The sequence below is a fragment of the Xenopus tropicalis genome, chromosome 9 (assembly GCF_000004195.4).
Source record: "Xenopus tropicalis strain Nigerian chromosome 9, UCB_Xtro_10.0, whole genome shotgun sequence".
NCBI lineage: Eukaryota > Metazoa > Chordata > Amphibia > Anura > Pipidae > Xenopus > Xenopus tropicalis.
The window spans coordinates 21077576-21102416 of NC_030685.2; the positions used below are offsets into that span (position 1 = coordinate 21077576).

At 44.9% G+C, this 24841-nt stretch overlaps 1 protein-coding gene across 6 annotated transcripts in view; it reads left to right on the forward strand.

Moving 5' to 3' along the window:
- Positions 1–1949: 1949 nt before the first annotated feature.
- rab11fip3 (RAB11 family interacting protein 3 (class II)) overlaps positions 1950–24841 on the forward strand; it is a 49939-nt gene continuing 27047 nt past the window's right edge. For 2 of the 6 annotated variants that reach the window (XM_012970629.3, XM_012970631.3), the window contains exons 1-2: positions 1953–6096; positions 17091–17184. In XM_012970629.3, the coding sequence (XP_012826083.2) occupies positions 2323–6096; positions 17091–17184 (3868 nt within the window). In that variant the 5' untranslated portion in view covers positions 1953–2322. Of the gene's footprint in view, positions 6097–17090; positions 17185–24841 lie in introns of all 6 variants that reach the window. The other 4 variants (XM_031892808.1, XM_031892809.1, XM_031892810.1 and 1 more) reach the window with 4 other exon arrangements.

The window sequence follows — 24841 nt, forward strand, 5'->3', positions numbered from 1 at the left end:
ACAGTGAGTGTGTATAGTAAGGCAAGGTGGTGTCTGGGAAGGGGTAACAGTGAGTGTGTATAGTAAAGCAAGGTGGTGTCTGGGAAGGGGTAACAGTGAGTGTGTATAGTAAGGCAAGGTGGTGTCTGGGAAGGGGTAACAGTGAGTGTGTATTGTAAGGCAAGGTGGTGTCTGGGAAGGGGTAACAGTGAATGTGTATAGTAAGGCAAGGTGGTGTCTGGGAAGGGGCAACAGTGAGTGTGTATAGTAAGGCAAGGTGGTGTCTGGGAAGGGGCAACAGTGAGTGTGTATAGTAAGGCAAGGTGGTGTCTGGGAAGGGGCAACAGTGAGTGTGTATAGTAAGGCAAGGTGGTGTCTGGGAAGGGACAACAGTGAGTGTGTATAGTAAGGCAAGGTGGTGTCTGGGAAGGGGTAACAGTGAATGTGTATAGTAAGGCAAGGTGGTGTCTGGGAAGGGGTAACAATGAATGTGTATAGTAAGGCAAGGTGGTGTCAGGGAAGGGGCAACAGTGAGTGTGTATAGTAAGGCAAGGTGGTGTCAGGGAAGGGGCAACAGTGAGTGTGTATAGTAAGGCAAGGTGGTGTCAGGGAAGGGGCAACAGTGAGTGTGTATAGTAAGGCAAGGTGGTGTCAGGGAAGGGGCAACAGTGAGTGTGTATAGTAAGGCAAGGTGGTGTCAGGTAGCCTGCATTGTAAGGTAAGGGTGCCAGGGTAGGCACCAAGGCAATATAGTGTCCAGGAAGGGGCCATGGTGAGTGAGGGTGTATAGCAGGGGTCCCCAAACTTTTTTACTTGTGAGCCATATTCAAATATAAAAAGGTTTGGAGAGCAACACAAGCATGAAAACAATTCCAGGGGGTGCAAAATATGGGCTGTGATTGGCTATAGGTTGCTCAGAAGGCTTTGTTTGGTACTACTCATGGTTTTGATACAAATAAAGATTGCATTTAAGCCAGGAATTTATATATAAGCCCCTTTGAGGCCCCTGGGAGCAACATCCAAGGGGTTGGGGGGCATCATGTTGCTCGCGAGCCACTGGTTGGGGATCACTGGTGTATAGCAAAGGCTGCTGTTTTACACTGGAGGCCATGCAGCAGGGGTCCAGAAGCAAAAATGCTCTATAATTGCCTCACGTAATATATCCCTTTATGGGTTACCGTACCCCCCAAAGCCTGTGCCCACGTGCCATGTTGCTAATCACTCCTGTGTGGGGCCCTCTCTGATTATTCTCACCATTGTTGGTAATTACAGACATTTTAGGCTTCACCCCCAATATGTTCAGTCACATTTCCACCTTCCCTGCCAATCCCATCCCCACCCTACAAGCTCCTCTCCATGTAAAGGGGATACAGGAATGCATTCAAACGGGAACTCTAACAAAAAACTGGGTTTTTTTTAATAATGAAACAAACACTGCTCCAACAGCAGTTACAGCTTGCCCATCCCTGGCACAGGTGTGGGTGTCAATGTCTCTCCTCTCCCCATGCCATGGGCTTACACAATTCCCTGTGCCCCTCCAGCTATAGGGTGGCATCCCTAATAACAGCAGGCAGAGGAATTCTGGGAGTTGTAGTTCAGTAACTGAAGGTCATTCAGGCCAGGGTCTCTTTTGCTGAGGGGAAGCTGGAACTGCTGAAGGTCTATAGGTGGGAAAATCCCTGATTAAACCCATGGCTTCTATGCCACCCTCATTACATGAGACCTGTTGTTGAAATCAATGTCCAGCCTATTAGTGATACTGGGAGTTATAGTACAACTGTGTATATATTAATATATTCTAATGTCCTTCTGTATTAGAGATGCCCCGTCGTAACATTCCAGCTCAAACCCTCAGAAGCCATTCTTCACTGGTACCTTGACCCCCCTCCAGTCACTCCTACATGTCCCAGCCCCTCCTTGCTGTGTTTAGCCCCGCCCCACACCGCCTCCCCCCTTTGGCTCCTCCTGTTTCTCCCAGCCTCCCCTGTACCAGGCTGCAATTGGATGGAGAGTCCCCATATCGGCGACCGTTTCACCCCCGCTTCTACCTAAATGCATTGATCCCCAGCGGCATCCGCAGCGCCTTGGCATTGGTGCGGCCAGATCCATTAGCTGCCGGGGAGGGGGGTGGTGTTGTTGGAAGCCCCATTATCCTGCTGCTTGGGAAGGAGCTGCACCTTGCACACGGATTGTTACCCGCCTGGATTGCTGATGTGACCGCGGAATGATGGTGTGGGGACCATGGCACTGCTTGGGCACAGGCTACTGAGGACATGATGGCAGAACGGCTGTGAAGCCCCAGCGGAGCTTTCTCGTTGCTTCTCCCCCACCCCGCAGGGTCTGATGAGGATGGAAGGGGACCCTGATTTGACTGCCTGGTGGGAGATGAGGGGCAGAGTGGGAGCTGGGGATAGGGGGGGGCCGGAGGGGGGCTACATTGCGGTGGGGGAGGGAGGGAAGCCGCCGGTGGAACCGGATGGACAGGGCGGCAGAACGCCGGCAGCACCCCACCCTCTGCTCTTCTCCCAGTTTGGGCAATCCTTAAAGGCTCCGGTGGGGAAGCTAGGCCCTGGGCACTACCAGCCGGCCTGTGCCAATGAGAGGTGGGAGGAGGGGCAGGCCCCCCAGCTTACCCTGCCTGAGATTTATTTAACTCCTATAATTAAAGCCCCCTGTTTGCCCCACACTGAGAATCCCATGCCCCCCATTGCCCCCCAGCCGCCCCCGCTGCAGAGCAGTTTTACCCCAGAGCCTCCCCTCAGTCATTTTGCTCAGACAAGTTTATCTGACTTGGCACCAGACACTCCATTATCAGTGGAACTGTTGCCCCCATCGCAGTCTGCCTCCCCCCCTCACACAGAGTTTGGGCCCCAATCTAATGAGGCATTACAAGCCCCTCAGACCAGCCAGGCAGATACCAGTGTACCCACGCACCAACTGGCTCTTATTGTACCCAAGGGGAGTGATCTGGTGCCCCTAACTTCTGGCAGTCCAACCACCCCCGGATACAATTCCCTGGAGTCTGACCAGGTGCCCCATCCAGAATCCCCAGGTCTTAATACTGACCTATCACCCACCCCTGGATTTAATTCCCTGGAGTCTGACCAGGTGCCCCATCCAGAATCCCCAGGTCTTAATACTGACCTATCACCCACCCCCGGATTTAATTCCCTGGAGTCGGACCAGGTGCCCCATCCAGAATCCCCAGGTCTTAATACTGACCTATCACCCACCCCCGGATTTAATTCCCTGGAGTCGGACCAGGTGCCCCATCCAGAATCCTCCTGTCTTTATACCGACCTATCACCCACCCCTGGATTTAATTCCCTGGAGTCGGACCAGGTGCCCCATCCAGAATCCCCAGGTCTTAATACTGACCTATCACCCACCCCTGGATACGATTCCCTGGAGTCGGACCAGGTGCCCCATCTAGAATCCCCAGGTCTTAATACTGACCTATCACCCACCCCCGGATACAATTCCCTGGAGTCGGACCAGGTGCCCCATCCAGAATCCTCCTGTCTTTATACTGACCTATCACCCACCCCTGGATTTAATTCCCTGGAGTCGGACCAGATGCCCCATCCAGAATCCCCAGTTCTTTATACTGATCTATCACCTACCCCCGGATTCAGTTATCTGGAGTCGGACCAGGTGCCCCATCCAGAACCCTCAGTTCTTAATACTGACCTATCACCCACCCCCGGATACAATTCCCTGGAGTCGGACCAGGTGCCCAATCCAGAATCCCCAGTTCTTTATACTGACCTATCACCCAACCCCGGATTCAATTCTCTGGAGTCGGAGCAGGTGCCCAATCCAGAATCCTCAGTTCTTAATCCTGACCTATCGCCCACCCCCGGATTCAGTTCTCTGGAGTCGGACCAGGTGCCCAATCCAGAATCCTCAGTTCTTAATACTGACCTATCTACCACCCCTGGATCATCTTCTCTGGAGTCGGACCTAATGCCCCAGCTGGAGGCTGATTTGCCCCCCAGTACAAGATCCCTTTTTTTTCTGGAGCCTGAGGTGTTGCCCCAATCTGAGACATGTCTTAATAGTGAAACCCGACAGCTGTCACCCTTGGATACAAGAATTTTTCAGTCTTCTTTCGCTAAATCCACCCCAACCCCAGAAACTGACCACCTGCCGTGGACTAATTCCTATTTGCCCCCAGATGCTGATGATATATTTTCGGACAAACCCTTCCATCTACAATGCGACCAGTTTTCTCTTTCTGAAATGTGCTTGGACTCTCCATGTGACCAGCTTCCTGAGTCCGAATCCATTATGACTCCAACAAGTAAGCGGTTGTCCCAGTCTAAATCGAGCTTGGCTAGTGAAAGTGTTCATATGCTCCAGTCTGAAACCTGTTTGTTACCTGAAAATGACCAGATTGACACAAGTTCCTGTTTACCCTGTGAGCCTGACCAATTGCTTTTATCCAAATCTTGTTTACCTTCTGATATGACTCAGTGGCCGCTGTGTGGCCCCCCTCTAGATGGCAAACAAGCAACCTTACCTGATTCCTGTTTACATTACAAAAAATCTCTTTTACCTTGGGACTGGACTCCACACCAAGACCAACATTATGATCATGGATTTGATTTTGGGTCTGAAAACTTCAGGCCATTCCCCCAAGAATCTGATGACCTGCCCTTTAATGGTGCAGAAGACCAGTTTGCAATATTTCGATTGGATACTCCTCCTCAACCTGATCAAGTGGCTGAATCTGACCATCCAACCCTATCTGAAGATCTCCTATTTCTGTCTGATGCTTTTGCACATTTGGAGGTGCCCCATCCCCAAAAGGAAAGTGAGCATTCCAGTGACCTGTACGATCAGTTTCCCTTTATGACGAGGGATCCTTTATCTAGTAAGGAAGAGTTGGCACATATTGACAAAAAATTGCACTCAGCTGAGCTCATTCCTGATTTATCTGATCAGGTTCCTTGCACTCTCCCAGGCTTTGGAGATGACCACGTGCCCCTCATAAGGGTAAAAGACCAATTGACTAAAACTGAAAGAACTCAGCCAGCCCCTAACAATGTTGAAGAGCAATACCTCCAACATTCGAGTGGTTCCGATATAGAACATGACCATGGAAATATTGGTTGGAGTGACCAATCACAGTCCTATTATCTGGAACTGCTATTTGGCACTGATAATTTGCCATCTGAAAATGATAGTTGCTCCCATAGTTGCACACGTGTAACCCCTACATCTTTAGAATTTATCCATGAGAATGATTTATTCTCTTCAAGTAATTCCATGGGACATGCAAATGATTCAGAAGTCCAATGTTATTCAGATTCCTATATTGAGACCAAACATCCCCTTTCTGTTAAGACGTCGCCCGATAAGACACCCCCTTTATATTTACCTAACGAGCAAGTCCTCAATCATTTCGATGTTAAAGGCAATATTGTGGACCAGTTCAATGTTGGCTCATCCAGTAAAGTAGAAGGTTCTCCAGCAGAATTTCCCGGTGAATCTAACAAGTTGCCTTTGATTATTGTAACTGACCCCTTGCCTCTTTCTGAACAGACCCAATCTCATGAAAGGGACCAATTACCAAGTTTCCCAGAGGCCTTACCCGATGAGTTGCCCCATTGTCAGACGGACACACCCCTAGAATCGTCTCAGGTTCCTCTTTGCAAAGCAATAGGACAATTACTGTTGCCTCGGTCAGACACCCCACCTGAAAGTATCCAGTTGCCTCTTTTTGAAACCTCCTCATCAGATCTACATGACACGACAAGTCAAATGCCTCTGTCTCAGACAGATGGGCCCTCTGAGGATACTTCTTTGCCCCTGTCTAGTGCCAATCTTCCGTTGGCCTTGTGCCCTTTGGAGTCACCCATAGAAAATGTCCAGTTACCACCTTGCGAGGACACGGGTGCACACCAGCCTGCAGGTAACCCCCAGGAGCCCGCCTTGGCCCCTACACAGGCTAGTGACACAATTTTGGGATTGGCCCTGGAGACGGAACCTTCAGGCCTTGGAGATGAGCTGGCCCGTCTCCGTGCTGTGTTTGATGCTCTGGACCGGGATAAAGATGGCTTTGTGAAGATGGAGGATTTTGTGCAGTTTGCTACTGTCTATGGAGCTGAACAGGTGAGAAAGGAAACTGTTAATATTATTATTGTGATATATTTATTCAGTGTTGCTGTTCGGTGGAACGATATCAAAAAGAGGAATGATAAGAGGAGAAAAAACAAAGTAGGGCAGCAGTCCAAAGCAATTGAACAAATGGTTCTGCTTTTCCCAAACAATGGCTTATTTATATTAGGGAGCCAAACATATTGCCCTGCACACATGAGATGTTTCTAATGAGTCACAACTGTAAATAGGGGGTTTTAACCCCTTGCGACTTTTATATTAAAGTGCGTTATTATGATTTACTGACGTACATCCCATGCTGTATTTGATGGTCCAGCCATCCCGTCAGATTGGCGGTGCCCATAACATAGGTAACATATTGGTTATACCCTAAGGCAACAGAAATCTATGTTTACATGAAGTATCTCTACACCCATTTAACCCCAACTCCTAAAGATTTAATGTTTAGGGGGACACTCCCCAGTAGTATTGAAGGGTTGCTTTGTGTAGAAAATGCAACCGCCTGTGTTCTTTTTGTGTCTTATATATTGGTGCACTGCTGATGCAAATAATACTGCTTTGTATCTTAGAAATCTCCCCAGATATACCCCACAACTTGAAAGGCAGATAAAATGTAGAGAAATATAGGGTCACTCTAAGTATAGATATGTATATAAAATATAGTGTATTTACACTGTACTTTATTATATTGTGTCTTAGTATAGATATGTATATTAAATATAGTGTATTTACACTGTACTTTATTATATTGTGTCTTAGAATAGATATGTATATAAAATAAAGTGTAAATACACTATATTTTATACTAAGACACAGTGACCCTATATTTCTATACATTTGTAGTTTCTGTAGTTCATGTAGTGGCTAAGGGCTTTGCTGCTATGTACATTATGGCTGTTGCCTGCCTCCTATCAAAGCTTCCACCAAGAAACCCCTGGCATTATGGGCTATTGGATTTATTTAATATTTAAATTATATTTAGCAGATTTAAGGTATGGAGATTCAGATTACGGATTACCCCAGGTCTCAAGCATTCTGGATAACATGTCCTATGTCTGTATTTGGTCCCACCATGGAATTTTGGATGTCTACCATTATGGACCTGTAGTATTGACAGAATTAGCATATGTAGTTCTGGGGGCTCTTTTTGTCACCCTAAAATACTGTTAGTGACATTCTAGGGTTAGGTAGTGGCAGTCGAGCACCCTTTCTCTATGTACGTTCAAACATAGTACAAAATATTGGTGCTGGGGCGGGGAATTAAAAGGAGGAGCTTATATTTCACTGTGAAGATGAGTTTAAATTGAACCAACAGGGGCCTCCAGACTTTGAACTCTCCCCCAAGCACTGGTAATGGCGGATATATTAGCTAGTTTCAGGAAAGGGATGATGTGTATTTTTAGGAAATGGAAAATACAAGGTTACTGAAATGAACTCTTAGTGCAGAGATGATCCAGGGAATGGACAGCCCTTTTGGAGTCCCAAAGTGGCAGGTATTCTAATTTGCTTTCTTCTGAATCATGGTTGAACTTGTTGGATTTTGTCTTCTCTTACCCTTAATCACTATTGTTTTACAACCAAAACAAAGATTGCTTCCTTCCTCTCCACAATCGCTTGCCGCTCTCAGAGAAAGGATCAGGACGTGACTTGTTATTTCGCTGTTTGTGCAGGCAGTGTGAATGCTAAATCACCACCTTTTCCCTTTGGGTATCAGTGTTCCGTGCATAATGCACAGCGGGATTCTGGGAAGTAATGAGAGCCTACTGGGAGAAGCTCTGGTTACACGGCTATTGTGCGGCGCTGCCACGGAGAGGGCACTGAAGCAATGCCACCAAGTTTTAAGGGAAATTAAGTAAGCGGAAATGCGCTTCACCTGCATCATAGCAATCCTATGGAGACATAGTTACCCATAGTGGGAAAACACCAAAATATGAGATATTATAGGTGCACCCTGGGCCTTTCCAAACAGGCTAATGTGCGGTCTGGAGATTCAAGGAAATGTACTCTATAAATTTAAATTAGGGCTATATATATTCCTTTGTGGTTAGTAAACCTGGATAAACCTGTGGATATGATATTTTTTATCTTGCACTGCCTTGGTACACACTGGGGCTCATGTAAAAACACTGGGCAATTTTGCACCTGGGTAATAACTCAGTGGTTAGATATGACCCCCATTGACTCTTCAAATACCTCACAATAGGGTGTAGGTAGGAATTTCCCATCTGTCTGTGCCGCCTCCTGCATATTGCTTTATATAGTAAGTTAGGTAATAAAAGTATTTTGTGCATCTGTATAGAAAGAATGTGTTTTGTAAATGCTGGGCTTAACTCTTCATAATCCACGTTCTGCTCAGGTGATTACTTCTGCTCTGACAAAGGGCAAAAGTGAAGCAAACGGCAGTGGGAATTAATACTTCACTGCTTGGTATGCTTTGGCATTATGGCTGTGTATAGAAAATGCTTATATTTCTATCCGTCAGACAGGGCCATAACTAAAAGCACCTTTTTTTAATTTTATATTTTGTCATTAATAACGCGCTTGTTTTTTTAGTACTTTTTTTTTTACCCGGGACCCACCAGAACTGAAAAAAGCTTTCAAAAAACCCTGGGCGATACCTTGGCTATACCCAGGGAAAGTGACCATCCCTAGTCACAAGGTGAAGGAAGGTCTGAAAACCATTGCCCTTTTGTGCCTTTTGGTCGGATATAAATTGGCCCCTCCTTAGCTTCAGCAAAGGTGGGCCTGAAGACTAGACATTCTGCAGAGCTTTCTAGGCATAGGACTCGGCTGTTCCTGAACATAGGAGGGTTCTTTTATATTTAGACCTTTGTTAGTGCAGTTTTGGACTGCGCTGGTGGGTCACCAGGAGAAAATTTGGTGGCCTCTGGCCGTTGTGGGCCCCCCCCCCCCCCCACCCCAGAACCACTGCTTGGCCTGCAGGGAGAGCCTACTGTGGCAGCCACAGGCAGCAGCAAGGAAGTCAGTGCAACCCAGAGCATTCCTCTCACACCCATAAGGAGACAGACAGCTTTAAGCAACAGACAGGTCTCCTAACCCCAAATCAATGCTAAGCCTTCCTCACCCTGCTTGGTACTAAACTCGAGGATGGCTGCCAAGTCTTTAATATCCTCATCTTTCATGAATAATCTGTTATTGCCCCCGTTACTCCTACAGTGAGCACTGACAAGGCAGCTCCTATTCCTTAGGAACCAAAAATAGTTGCGCTGTGGCCACGAATTAGAACAGACTATAAATAAAGGAACAGCGGGAAGAACAAAAGGGGGAGTGCGATTATGTCATGTCAAAGCACTTTGATCTCCTGGTTGTACTGGGTAGAATAAGCTGTGTGTGTGTGGGGGGGGGGGGGGGGGGGGAGAATAAACCTGAATTAAACATATAGTTATTAACGCTTTAAGGTAACAAAGTGTTAAGTACAAGTGGTCTCACCCGAGTGAGTTGGTGTTTGCCCAATTAGACTACACGGGGCAGGGCAAAATGAGGCTGATCAGATGGTTTGGGATAGGATCATACTGGGGGAGAGGGCCACATCAGTAGGGCAGTGCAGGCCTTGTCTGACAGGATTTTCTACCCTGCCCCATACATATCTGCAGGCTGCCTCATACCCTGGCCAATAAGCTGTGTGGAAAAATTGGCAGCTGGTATCGGCCTTGGAGACGTAAAACTGAAGCAGATATTTAAACACTGCTGAGCTTATTTTTAAAGTGTTAATTTATTCTTGATGTTCCAGCGGCCATTTTTTTTTTTTAATCCCTGAAATTGCATTATGTGTATGACTTTCATTTCTTCACACTCCGCGCCCTTAGAAATAAATGATGGCAAGAACAGGAGGGAATGGATGGGACCCTTTAACCCTTTACTTCCCAGCAGGGTGTTCTCTTTTTGTACAGTAACAGTGAGCTGAACCGTTATCGTTCCTGTAATTCACAGCCAGGGTTGCCTGGATACAGTGGTGCTGAGTGGGATAGGAACAGGATTTATTCCCCTCCACCCCTGTGACAGCAGCAGGTCAATGACAATATTCCTGACTCGTCAGTCCGACTCAGGGTTCCTTATTGCAGAAGTCGCACAGTTGTGTTAACACTTTGGGTGCCTGACACAAACAGGGCTCATTTATCAACACTGTGCAGATTTGCCGGTGGCAGTAAGCCATAGCAACCAATCAGCGATTGGCTTTTTTCAGCCAGCTGCAAGTAGAACAATGAATGCCACAATTTGATTGGTTGCCATAGCTTATTGCCCTTGGGCAAATTTGCCCAGTGTTGATAAATGACCCCCATAATAATGTGTCCCAACTGCTGAGAACAAAGATACCGCAGCATTGCCACCTGGTGATGGTAGAAGTTGCCCTTTGCAAATACGATTTGACGAAGTTGCCTTGAGAGGAAACTTCAAGTGACTTTGGCAAATCGCGGCGCCGCTTATGCCATCGCACCGCCGACTTACATTCTAGCCAGTGGGATGGCATTGCGGGGAGATTATTTGCCTGCGACAACAAAGATTTGTCACGTGGCGACTAATCTCCCCGTGTGTCACTGCCCTAACTGGTTTACTTTCAGCAAAAGAAAGATGGAGAAACCTTTAGCTTTGCATAAGATAGGGCAGAGCTTTACAGAGATTAAACTACAGTGCTCCCCACTTTGCCTCCTTTTTCCACAAATTCTGTTTTGCTCCTTCCCAACCCAAGGCATGGTGGGAGTGGGAACTTAGCAGCAGCTAAAACAGAAACAAAATGAAGATGAATGAAAAAATGGCTGACTATGCAGAATCAGTGTTCAACCACAGTCGTTCCAAAGAGAATGGCGTGCATGTTATGTAACACATTTACTCTTGCCCCTGCTGCAAGTGCAACAGCACTAAAGGGAGCCAAATTGTAGGCCCATGTATGGAGCATGTGTGGCCTCAAAGCAACAGTCAGTGCCAAACTCGTGCTTGGGGCTTAATCTCTTAGCCTGACACCAGGTGCCCTGCTGGTTGTAGATCAGCCGGCTCATCAACATTGTAGACTTTTGTATCTAACTAAATACACTGGGCTGTCAACACTGTACCATCAGGGGACTCGCTTTTCCAGCACATTACTATGGCTTAATAACTATCAATGCAGTTGAAATAGACTCAGCTTGGATAATTAGCACACATAGTGTTGCCCAAAATGCCCCCTGCAGTTCCATTGACTTGTGTGGGAAACACCTGAAGGTGCCAGTACTCCTTAGGCACAATGGTGTCTTCCAACCCAACCCAAAGATTAATCCAACCCAAACCTGTCCCGTGTATATGTAGAGACAGTAATAAATGAGATGTGCGGGTCACTGGGACCAATCTGCCTTTTCTCCACCCACTATTGGGGTTATGTAATAAAAGGTACTAAGTTTGCCCAGGAGCAGTAACCCATAGCAACTAATTAGCAGGTAGCATTTATTGGTCACCTGTTTAAAAACAAACATCTTATTGGTTGCTGTGGGTTACTGTTACTGGGCAAAGTAAGTGCCTTTTATTACATATAGGGGTATGTGTGCCATTAGTTTTAGAGCATGTTTGGGCTGAAAACTGTTACATGTTTTAGGGGAGGGGCAAAGCAGGTGAGTGGGTCTGAGCCAGGCAAAGGTCTGTCCAGATGGACTCACACAGGCCTTTAACATTCGTCACCAGTGGAAGTGTTCCTTAGTAAGTATAAATCTACCCTCGACAAGCTCTAGGCTTTGCCTTCTCAGAATAACCATAGGGTTCACTGAGAACCTGAAAGCAGTCAGCCATTATTTTGCACGCTACATTAGGGTGTGCACCAATAGCCCCAGGCCTCTGTGTTCCATTTGTTGCACCAAGATCTGTTGCTCCCTTCACTAATACCGAGCTGGGTGTAGGCGTCCCCCTCTCACCCCCTACACTACAGACTGCATCCACGCCCCGTCCTTATGCTGCGCCTCCTGACACTGAGCTCATCACTAAGCACTGGTCTATCTGTCTGTCTGTCTGTATTGATCATCCATCTATTGATCATCTATCTATCTATCTGTATTGATCATCTATCTATCTATCTATCTGCATTGATCATCTATCTATCTATCTATCTCTGAGTCTATTGTGATGGTTCTCCAGACGTTGCAAATAGAAGACACAAGAAATACATAGCATCCATAGTGCTTGTGCTGCGCCTCCTGACACTGAGCTCATCACTAAGGGCTCTGGTACACGGGGAGATTAGTCGCCCGCGGCAAAACTCCCTGCTCGTGGGCGACTAATCTCCCCGAGTTGCCTTCCCCCTGCCATCCCACCGGCGAACATGTAAGTTGCCGGCGGGATGGCAGACGCGGCGGCGCGATTCTGCGCAAATCGCCGAAAAAGACTCGTGAGGCTTTTTCGGCGATTTCCCGAAATCGCCCCGCCGCGTCTGCCATCCCGCCGGCGACTTACATGTTCGCCGGTGGGATGGCAGGGGGAAGGCAACTCGGGGAGATTAGTCGCCCGCGAGCAGGGAGTTTTGCCGCGGGCGACTAATCGCCCCGTGTACCAGAGCCCTAAGCACTGGTCTGTCTGTCTGTATTGATCATCCATCTATTGATCATCTATCTATCTATCTGTATTGATCATCTATCTATCTGCATTGATCATCTATCTATCTATCTATCTGCATTGATCATCTATCTATCTGTATTGTTCATCTATCTATCATCTATCTATCTATCATCTGTATTGATCATCTATCTGTATTGTTCATCTATCTATCTCTATCTATCTATCTTGATCATCTATCTATCTATCTATCTGTATTGATCATCTATCTATCATCTATCTATCTATCTTGATCATCTATCTATCTATATATCTATCTGTATTGATCATCTATCTATCTATCTATCTTTCTATCTGTATTGATCATCTATCTATCTGTATTGATCATCTATCTATCTATCTGCATTGATCATCTATCTATCATCTATCTATCTATCTGTATTGTTCATCTATCTATCTATCTATCTATCTGCATTGATCATCTATCTATCATCTATCTATCTGTATTGTTCATCTATCTATCATCTATCTATCTATCTGCATTGATCATCGATCTATCTATCTGTATTGATCATCGATCTATTTATCTGTATTGATCAACTATCTATCTGTATTGATCATCATCTATCAATCTATCTGTATTGATCATCTATCTATCTGTATTGATCATCTATCTATCATCTATCTGTCTGTATTGATCATCTATCTCTGAGTCTATTGTGATGGTTCTCCAGACGTTGCAAATAGAAGACACAAGAAATATATAGCATCCATAGTGCTTGTGCAAATTTATGTTTCCTCGGCTAAAGAAGGAACGTGGCCGCTCCTATGCCTTAATCCAGGAAAGCCAGAGAAAGAATTTTCCATGATCACAAGAAGTTGTGCATACTTTGCTGCCTATTTAAAGGCAGCCCTTTCTGGAACAATGTGTTGCCTGTTGTAACCTAAGGAAGGTTTCCCCATCCACTCTGTGTGTATGTGGGATTTGAATGGCAGGTGTATGTGCTAAGCATTTCAGGTGCTGATATCTATCTGTCTGTCTGTCTGTATTGATCATCCATCTATTGATCATCTATCTATCTATCTGTATTGATCATCTATCTATCTATCTATCTGCATTGATCATCTATCTATCTATCTATCTATCTGCATTGATCATCTATCTATCTATCTGTATTGATCATCTATCTGTCATCTATCTATCTGTATTTTTCATCTATCTATCATCTATCTATCTATCTGTCTGTATTGATCATCTATCTATCTCTGAGTCTATTGTGATGGTTCTCCAGACGTTGCAAATAGAAGACACAAGAAATACATAGCATCCATAGTGCTTGTGCTGCGCCTCCTGACACTGAGCTCATCACTAAGGGCTCTGGTACACGGGGAGATTAGTCGCCCGCGGCAAAACTCCCTGCTCGTGGGCGACTAATCTCCCCGAGTTGCCTTCCCCCTGCCATCCCACCGGCGAACATGTAAGTTGCCGGCGGGATGGCAGACGCGGCGGCGCGATTCTGCGCAAATCGCCGAAAAAGACTCGTGAGGCTTTTTCGGCGATTTCCCGAAATCGCCCCGCCGCGTCTGCCATCCCGCCGGCGACTTACATGTTCGCCGGTGGGATGGCAGGGGGAAGGCAACTCGGGGAGATTAGTCGCCCGCGAGCAGGGAGTTTTGCCGCGGGCGACTAATCTCCCCGTGTACCAGAGCCCTAAGCACTGGTCTGTCTGTCTGTCTGTCTGTCTGTATTGATCATCCATCTATTGATCATCTATCTATCTATCATCTGTATTGATCATCTATCTATCTGCATTGATCATCTATCTATCTATCTATCTGCATTGATCATCTATCTATCTGTATTGTTCATCTATCTATCATCTATCTATCTATCATCTGTATTGATCATCTATCTGTATTGTTCATCTATCTATCTCTATCTATCTATCTTGATCATCTATCTATCATCTATCTATCTATCTATCTGTATTGATCATCTATCTATCATCTATCTATCTATCTTGATCATCTATCTATCTATATATCTATCTGTATTGATCATCTATCTATCTATCTATCTTTCTATCTGTATTGATCATCTATCTATCTGTATTGATCATCTATCTATCTATCTGCATTGATCATCTATCTATCATCTATCTATCTATCTGTATTGTTCATCTATCTATCTATCTATCTGCATTGATCATCTATCTATCATCTATCTATCTGTATTGTTCATCTATCTATCATCTATCTATCTATCTGCATTGATCATCGATCTATCTATCTGTATTGATCATCGATCTATTTATCTGTATTGATCAACTATCTATCTGTATTGATCATCATCTATCAATCTATCTGTATTGATCATCTATCTATCTGTATTGATCATCTATCTATCATCTATCTGTCTGTATTGATCATCTATCTCTGAGTCTATTGTGATGGTTCTCCAGACGTTGCAAATAGAAGACACAAGAAATACATAGCATCCATAGTGCTTGTGCAAATTTATGTTTCCTCGGCTAAAGAAGGAACGTGGCCGCTCCTATGCCTTAATCCAGGAAAGCCAGAGAAAGAATTTTCCATGATCACAAGAAGTTGTGCATACTTTGCTGCCTATTTAAAGGCAGCCCTTTCTGGAACAATGTGTTGCCTGTTGTAACCTAAGGAAGGTTTCCCCATCCACTCTGTGTGTATGTGGGATTTGAATGGCAGGTGTATGTGCTAAGCATTTCAGGTGCTGATATCCCTTTAAGTCTTCTGTGCTTAGTGAACACAGCCCCTCTTTGTTCCTTAGGAAATTCCTGTGGGTATCAGGAGGCCTTCTGACACTGGAGGAGTGAAGGGATCAGAGAGTACTATAACTAGATTATACTCATGGAATAGAGACATGGAGCAGCTGCTCAGACATTGTTACAGGCTTCTGCATGTGGGAGGGTGTGAGCCTGCGGGGTGGGTGCAAGTCACATGGTAGCTCTTATGTTTCTGCGCCTTTGCACCCTTCCTCTGCCTCAGTGATGGGTGAATTAATTGTAAATAGTAATAAAAGGGTGCACAGTTAACCAGGTACCCCCTGCTGCATCCATTGCTTTCAGAGAGTGTTTTATGTTGAGGTTACAAAGCAAATTGGGCTAATGAGGAGTAAGGATTAATTCTTTGTCTTGGGTCTGTAGGCTGCCCCTTCTCTGTCCCATGCAATCCTCTGGTACCCCCTACTAGGGCCAGGAAGAATCATAGGGGCCCTATAGTGCAAGGTAAGCAGCACCCCCCCCCCCCCAGGTGGCCTCACTTATTGACCCATTGGGCCCCTGGGAAGGAGGCACTGCCATAAGGCCCCAATCAAAACAACAACCATGCCCCATTATGCTGAACTCCACCCACAAGACCCACAATCTCTTTGACACGATAATCATACTTTTACATTTCTTGTAGCTCCGTCTGTCATAAGCCCCCTAACTGTTGATCCCCTGTACCCCACAGTTTGGGAACCACTGTTCTAGCTACCTCTGTACCACACCGTTCTGTCACAGCTGACACAGAGCCTATCAGAAGTCCACTGTTTGCATCACTGCAGGATTTAGAGCCCTTAACAGGATTAATTAACAAACTAATTAAGACAAGAAGGCTCAGCTAGCTTAATAGCAGCCATACACTTTCTTACTATAGGGTAATGGTGCAGTCGCCATCACAGAATGGCACCTGGAACTTTCAACTGGTATCGATTTAATGTTGGAGGATCAATTTGTAACTTTTTGTTCCCTGCCCACATTGCCCCTTGGCTTGTTTGTACAATTATATTTGCAGGAAAAGGTGATGTACTGTGCTAGCCAATCAAAATTTTACAGGGTAACCCTTTTGAAATAAAAATAACAAAAGTGGAATAAAGGTGATACCTTTATTGGCTGACTAAGATAATCATAGCAAGCTTTTTACCTTGAAAAAGGAACTAAAATGTTCTGAAAGCTTGCTATGATTATCTTAGTTAGCCAATAAAGGTATCACCTTTATACCACTTTTGTTATTTTTTATTTCAAAAGGGTTACCCTGTTACATTTATATTTAAATAGAGACAATGAGCTCTGGATTAACTGACACCTATTCCTACTAGCTGCTGCCCGTGTCTGGTTTACAGAAAAGGAGGAGTCAGTATTAAAATGGGTTTTAACTGTGAAAGGTGATTTGCTTACATACCTTTACCTCCTCCCTCAATTGCTTAGAAGATCCATGACTTTGGAAAATGAAAGTTCTTCCATTTCCAAAGTCCCGGGTCTTTGGAACAATCGTGGGAGTCAGAGGTATGTAAGCAAATCACCCTTCGCAGTCAGAACCCCTTTTATAACGGATTCATTTTTAATTTTACTGTGTCAATGTATCTCTCTTCATGTGTCTGTATATGTGAATTCAGTTTCTTTAGTCTCACTAATATTACTGGTTTTTCTACTTGACAGGTCAAATACCTCACCGGTTACCTGGACCCAGCTGGACTGGGGGTTATAAACTTCCGAGATTTCTATCGAGGCATCTCAGAGATCCAGAATGAAGGTGAGAGCGCTGTGTTATCTAATACTGATTCAGCAACACTTCGTAGCATGGCTACATTTTACTGTTAAGCTGGCCACGCACCGATAATATCGTAGAAAACCTTGTTTCGTATGATATTCGGTGCGTGTATGGCAAGTCGGTGAGTCGACTGGTATCGCAGGAGGTACTGATTACTGTCTCTGTGTGTTTAGCAGAGACAATTCTCAGTATTGTCTATGGCAGGGTATTTTCTGGAGTTCAGTAGCCTTGAAAAAGTAGCTACTACTAGTAGCCCAGTGTGTCTTCACCCTAAAAGTCCAGATGCCCCTGTGCTGTCTCTTTATGTGCTGAGTTGATGGACACCATCTTACGGTATCTGCCTCTCTCACAGCTACTGCTGACCAGGACCAGTATCTGCCTCCCTTGCAGCAATTGCTGACTAGGAGCATATGCAATGGAAGCCAGAACCAAGTTATTGCAACTGTGCCATCTAAATTACATAATTATATAGTCATATGGTCGCTGCCAACCATACTGCCCAACTCTGCAGCTGGAGAGCCAGTAGATGGAAGAATTGGACTTTTATGTGTGGACAGTGATGTGGTTGCACAGGTTGGGCTGCTCTGAAGTCGCTTAATACTTGCCATTGCTGCTCTAAGCTTTTCCTGACAAACCAGGATCTCAGTGCCCTGGTCCTAAGAGCTTGCATTCTATATGAATTAGTCGTCATCTGAGGTGCATGCTTTCAGCTGCCATATCTTAGTACTCTTAATTATTTGCTCCTGAGACACCGGGATATAACCCAACACCCAACCAGTATGGCCCAGGAGTACGGTAATATAAAAATCACTTCACTTTAATATGTCCTTCATCATTGACTCCAACATTGGCTTGTGGCAGCTCATCTAGCCGTTTTACTGCAATTTGGCCTGCCAGGTCACTTTGCAGCCACCTGTATATTGTGGCTGTGTTGTTCACACACACTGTCATGATTTTTTATGGTGTTTATTTTTAAATTACACTGTTTACATAGCAAATAATTAACTTTACCATTTAAAATGTGTTATTCTTGAACCAACAAAGGTATTTATTTTTAGCTGTAATATTGGTGTGTAGGCGCCACCTCAGTGCATTGTGCCTGAGTCTGAGCTTTCAGAAGGAGCCAATTTCTGGCTTATATAACAAAGATTTCAGTTGGTTAACACTTTTAACCCCAGCGTACATATACATTATGGCCAATTAGGTCCTCTCTTTGCTGAAATTACAGCCTTTACTAGCAAGGATTCCCACCATTGTTGGTGGAATTTGCCTCCATTCAGCCAGAAGAGCATTAGTGAGGTTGGACACTGGATGATCATGCTTGTCTCAGCGTTCCAATTCATCCCACAGGAATTCAGTTGGGTTGAGGTCATAGCTCTGTACAGGCCAATCAAGTATGGACTTGGCTTTGGGCCTAATTGTGCTGGAAAGAGCAGAGTCGGCCCAGTACAGCAGGGTTCCCAAGGTAAAACCCCCCAGGCTCATCCACCCACTCAGCAACTTCTATTTTACTCCCTCCATCCCCCAGGGCCATAGAAACCCACCACCACAGTTGTGCCCTAGGCACATGCTGCTTCTACCTCCCCTTCGTTCTGGCCATGAGAAATGGCCTTCCCCACACTGTTGCCACAAAGTAGCAGTCACAGACTTTTTATTGTATTCTACATTCTTAAAAGGGGAACTCTACCCAAACACAACTTAAGCTTTTTGAAAAGAAAACATAATTTCAAGCATCTTTGCAATATACCTCCATTAGAAATGCAGCCGTTTCATGATTTTAAATGTAATAATATGGTTTGGAACAGTTCCCTAAGCACCGCCCCCTGTTCCCCTGCTGATCTGGCTGGCTACTTTGAGACTCAAATAAAATGTAACAGTAGTCGCCTGTCCTCACCCTGCCTTCAACCTGCATCCTCCCAATCCCACAATCCCCTGCACACAGTGATGTCAATAAGGAAAGGAGCATCACAGTGCAATGCATTGTGGGTTATGTAGTTCCTGCATGCTGTCTGTAAGGTTACAATTTATAACATCAATGTTTTAGTCCCTCCTCCCAGCCAGGATTTCAAGTGATGTAGAAAGAGAAGAACTGTATTACAATTTTTTTCAGTATATAGAAAACATATTTGTTTATACTTGAATGCACAGATTACAGTGATAGATATATTAGGGGTTTCTGTGTTGTGTGGGGCTCTTTAACCGATTTTGATTTGGAAGCCGGAGTTCCCCTTTCAGTTTTGCTTTTACTAGAACCAGGGGCCCTAGCCCAGACCAAGGAAACCACCTCTAGAACATTGTTCCTCATCCACCAAACTGGTTTCTTTTACAGTTGCCAATAAACATTCAGGCACATAGTGGTCTATGGAGTCCAAAGTCCTTGACACCACTCAAGACAAGTTACACTGCTCATGTCGGGACATATAGGCATTTAGTGTGTCTCAGCTGGCGAGGTTCTAGATACTTTTGGCCATATTGTCTATATTTGTGCTTCCAAGTGTTCTTGGTGCAGACCTTCATACACTGCTGTTTGCAAACTATGTGACTGATCTGACCACTGTTACCGGATCTATACACGTGTAAATAATCCATCTCGAAACAATGAGTGCGGCCCTGCAGTGTTTATTTTTAAGGTTCACCTATAAATTAACTTTTTAATACAACATAGAGCGTGCATTTTTAAAGACAATTTGCAATTAGTCTTCATTTTTTATTTGCAAGAAAAAATTATTCATGAATTAAGGAATTAATTAGCTTTTTGTTCAGCTGCTCTAGCTCTCTAGTTTGGAATTTCAGGAGCTATCTGGTTGCTAGGGTCGAATTTAACCTAGCAACCAGGCACTGGTTTGAAAGAGAGACAGGAAAATGAATACAGGGGTCCCAAACAGAAAAATAGGTTAATAAAAGGTAACCATACAATTGGAGCCGTGACATATACAAACATATACCCCAAAGGGCTGTGCTAATAGGTAAAATCATTGCAGTCCGTGGCATCTGTTAGACATAAATCACGCTCTATCATGCAGAAACCGTATGTATTTTAGAATCGCCGCTCCTAATTATAAACCCCGGCGCGTTCCTAATGATCTATTAAGATTGATGCTGTTGATAGATTTTTGGCAGTTAGCTGTGGGTTTAGGCTGATTCTATAAGGGCGGCACTTGGAGACCTGTTTGGGGCCAATCCTGGGCCACCCTCGATAGATTAAAGGGCAGTAATTAAAGGGCAGGCCGTTTGATCCCATTCATAGTAACAGTAGTGATGGGATGAGGATATGAACCATGACAGTTCCTTTAAAGGCCTTTAATGAAGCGTTGCAAATACCTTCCAAACTACCCCAATTATCCTGTCCCATGTAGGTGGGACCCGAAAATCCTAATGAAAGGGCTTTTTTTGTGTGAGTAAATCTGCCTTTATGTGTTCTGTCATTTCTTGGCTGTCTGCATACAGAACTGCGGCAATGGCAGTCATAACGCTGGCCCCAATCTGCCAGTCGCAAATCCTTATCTCGTTACCGTAATTAGATCCAGTCAGATTGCTTCATGGGCTGTCTGGAATGTTTATGCTCGTTATGTGCGCGGAAAGTTTGTATTTTAATTTCATTTTCTCAAACGGATGAATTAATAATATGTGTTTTCTCATTTGTCTGTCTGGAAGATCGAACATGTTGCCTGCTGTGTTCGACGGTGCAGCCGCGTTCCTGGGAGCCGTGGGTTTCGGGCCGCACAGTGGCTATTTGGGCATTTATTAAGATAGGGCAATGGGGGAGTGATGGAAAATGGATACAGCATGAAACATAAAGAGGGTGGCATGGGTGGCATGGGTGGCATAAAGAGCAGTGGTTTTGGGCGTACATAGGATGATCCACTTATTTACCAAATAAGCAGGTATTTGGCCTCCCATGCACCGGGCCAGATTGGGCTGATCTGATCGCTAGTCCCGATGGCCAGCTACCAGATTATACTGTGGGCCTACGGAAATCCACTGGGTGAGGGCAGTACCAGACAGTCACTGGAAAGGATCCATTCTTGCCAATGAGTTACTAATTCAGCATGAAGGCAGCAGCTTTTGTTGGCCCAAGGGGTATTATTTATTAAAGAGTGATAACAGACCTGACTATTTGATAAATACAACCCTAAAAAAAACCCTATACAAGTGAACAGAGAGCTGTGAAATGGCCCTCTGGCAAACTTTGGTGAGATCTGTTGTTGCAGAGTTTGGCCCAAGACATGGGGTATGGGTCATAGGCCAGGCTACTCTCAAGGCCCCTACCCACCATATCTGGACAAAGCCATTAGTGAGCCTGCCCCTCTGTACTGTTGTATCTAACATCATCATAGGGATCGGATTGGTGTATGTTCCTAACCTCAGGCTGGATCCTGGTTAAGAAGGGGTGGGCTAGAAGCAGTGCATGCCCCCTGGGGTACCTTGATTGGCACAAGTGCCACTTGGGTAAGTGCGGGGTTCCCTTTTCCTCATCTCTGCTGCTTGTTTTCACAAGCTATGAGGAAAAAAGGACCCCCCCTAAAAACTTGGCCCCTCAAGTACCTACATAGTTCTTGGCTAATGGAAACTGCCCAATTTTGTGATAATAAAACAGTGGGTCTAGTTGCCCTTTAATTTTCTTCTTCAGAATGGTATGCTGGGCATGTTTTACTGCAGAGCTCACCCCGTTCCCATGCTGCCTAAAATACAAGCGTTTTTGTCGATGTGCCCTGCCGCATAAAGATGAGCCGAGCAATTCAGCAGGATGGAAGAGAGAGCAGGTAGATAACCATGAGCAATGCTATTAGGGAGGCAGCACCCATAAATAGAATTCTCCCATAGACGGAGCAGAACAGATTGGCATTGTTACTAAATACAAACACATTTACAACAGAATTTAGCTAATTGGCCTGCATAATAGCTTGTAAGCTGCTGTTGTACGGGGCAGACAAAATGTTGGAAACAGCAAATATTTATTGGATAATAAAGAGCTGATGTCCTGTTGCTTTGAGCCTCAGTCCTTATCCAAGTCTCCAGTCGTCTGTAGATATTGGGCAGTTCTTGGAGAAGGAAAGAGTATTGTTCAAGGCACTTTGCATTCTAGAATGTCTCATAGGGAGATGGTTGAAGGGGTTGGACTTCCTCCTGAGGTTCCTAAAGCCATTTGAAATCCTTGGTGTTGGATTTGAGGTGTCGTCCGATTTGTCCATAGAGGTGCGCTCATTGTCTAAAACAGAGGTAGGGAACCTATGGCTCGGGAGCCAGATGTGGCTCTTTTGATGGCTGCATCTGGCTCGCTGCCAAATCTATAATAAAAAAAATAACGGTGGGCGTGGCCTGCACTCGGCGGATAGAAGACGTGTTTTAAGCCTTAGAACACATCTTCTATCCGCCGAGCGCAGGCCACACACTCCTCCGCATCGCATCTGGCATCCTTGGCACCCACCCTACCTTGCTCCTGCGCTCGGCAGATAGAAGACATGTTCTAAGCCTTGGGACCCACCTTACCTTGCCCGCAGCATCCGTGGCCAACATATTGTATGGCTCTCACGGAATTACATTTTAAAATATGTGGTGTTTATGGCTCTCTCAGCCAAAAAGGTTCCCGACCCCTGGTCTAAAAGGACAATGTGTTTCTAAATGTGTTTCTACAGGACAGTGGTTCTCGAACTGTGGGGGACAGCCTCCTCTGTGGGGGGGGCAGAGCCTTGGGGGGATGGCCTTAAAGGCCACTAAGGGAGGATTTCGGCAACTGGCACGCGCTATGTTTTCTCTACCGGCCATGTGAAACTAGTGGAGAAAAAACATGATCTGCTGTCTTTCACCTTAAAATCAGAAGGCAGCATATATACACAAGTGTGGAAAGTGCACCGTGTGCCAGTAGCCTTGGGTTGTATGCCCTTAGATATCCCGGAAGCCCAACTTGATGGTACAGCTGGGAATACATCATAAGACCCACAAGGCCACTAAACAAACATACAGCAATGTGCTGAGCCAAGCCTGTCTGGTTTTGAACCACACCACCTGGTTTTTGAAGGGGCAGCCCAGTTTCTCCAGGATGAAAAATCCCCCAATACGTGTGATGTTATAACCCCACCCCAACTTCACAGCACCCCCCATGTCAGACAAGCCCACTGACATCACAGACCCACCCCCTTTGTCTGAATTTTGATTTGGACAAAGTTGTCATCCTTAACTGGGATGATCTAATCTTTTGCCCCCTTTGGGCTAATGGTCAGATCATAATGGGGGCCTATAAAGACCTGCTGCGCCAACGTGCTCTCATCCCTACTCTTTAGCATTATATGTGGCTTTTAGCATTATACAGGTATGGGATTACAGAAGGGCCGCCTCCCATAGACTCCATTTTAATCAAATAATTCATCATTTTAAAACTGATTCCCCTTTTCTCTGTAATAATAAAACAGTGTCTTGTACTTGATCCCAACTAAGTTATAATTACCCCTTATTGGGGGCAGAACAGCCCTATTGGGTTTATTTCATGGTTAAATGATTCCCTTTTCTCTGTAATAATAAAACAGTACCTTGTACTTGATCCCAACTAAGATATAATTACCCCTTATTGGGGGCAGAACAGCCCTATTGGGTTTATTTAATGGTTAAATGATTCCCTTTTCTCTGTAATAATAAAACAGTACCTGTACTTGATCCCAACTAAGATATAATTACCCCTTATTGGGGGCAGATCAGTCCTATTTGGTTTAATTAGTGTTTTATTGATTTTGTTAGTAGACTTAAGGTATGGAGATCCAAATTACGGAAAGATCCCTTATCCGGAATAACCTTGGTCCCGAGCATTCTGGATAACGGGTCCTATACCTGTATATGCCTTTGGATATGCTGCCTGTGGAGAATAACGCACAGGAATGAACTCTGGCCCCTAGGTGGCAGACTTGGGACACTATCGGGGGTAGTAAGTGTAACCTGTAACTGTAGCATACAGATCATTTACATTATGTGGCTGAGAGGGAACCATCACATATACAAACATACACCCAGTCTGGCTGTTAAATAAATCTCTTCAGCCAGTAGTTCCTGTTTATGAGATTTATAGATTTATATCTAACATTTCTTTTCTGCCACTGACAAATCAGTCATACGGGTTGCCAGCCGAGCGTGCCAAATAACTGCCTCCTGCTGGCATGGGCTGCGACTCACACCGGGAACGAGTTGTTTGCAGCAGGAAACAAAATATGAGGTTGCGGGGGCTGACATATAAATCAATAAACAGCTGCACAATGGGGACGAGAATAATACATTCATATTCTGTCATATTTATTGAATATTAAATACAGTAGTGATTTTTTTTTCTCTTCAATTTTAATTAGTTTCCTTTTATTTCATAGTCACTTCACAGTGGGCCTTTAATGTGTCACACAGGGACTGGGCTCGCTTAACCTTGGCTGTCTGGGCAAACCTTGGCAGTACTTGGCATACTCACACACATCTCAGCAGGCACTGGAGGACAGCCAGGCACACAAGTACACCTTGCTAATGTCATAGCGGCCTTTTTATTTTTACTGCAGGAACAGGTTGTTTTTACCATTTATCTGGGCAAAATACAGATTTGGTAGAAAAGAGGGCTGATTATATAAATATATATATATTGGTATCACATAGGCAAGTATAAATGCAT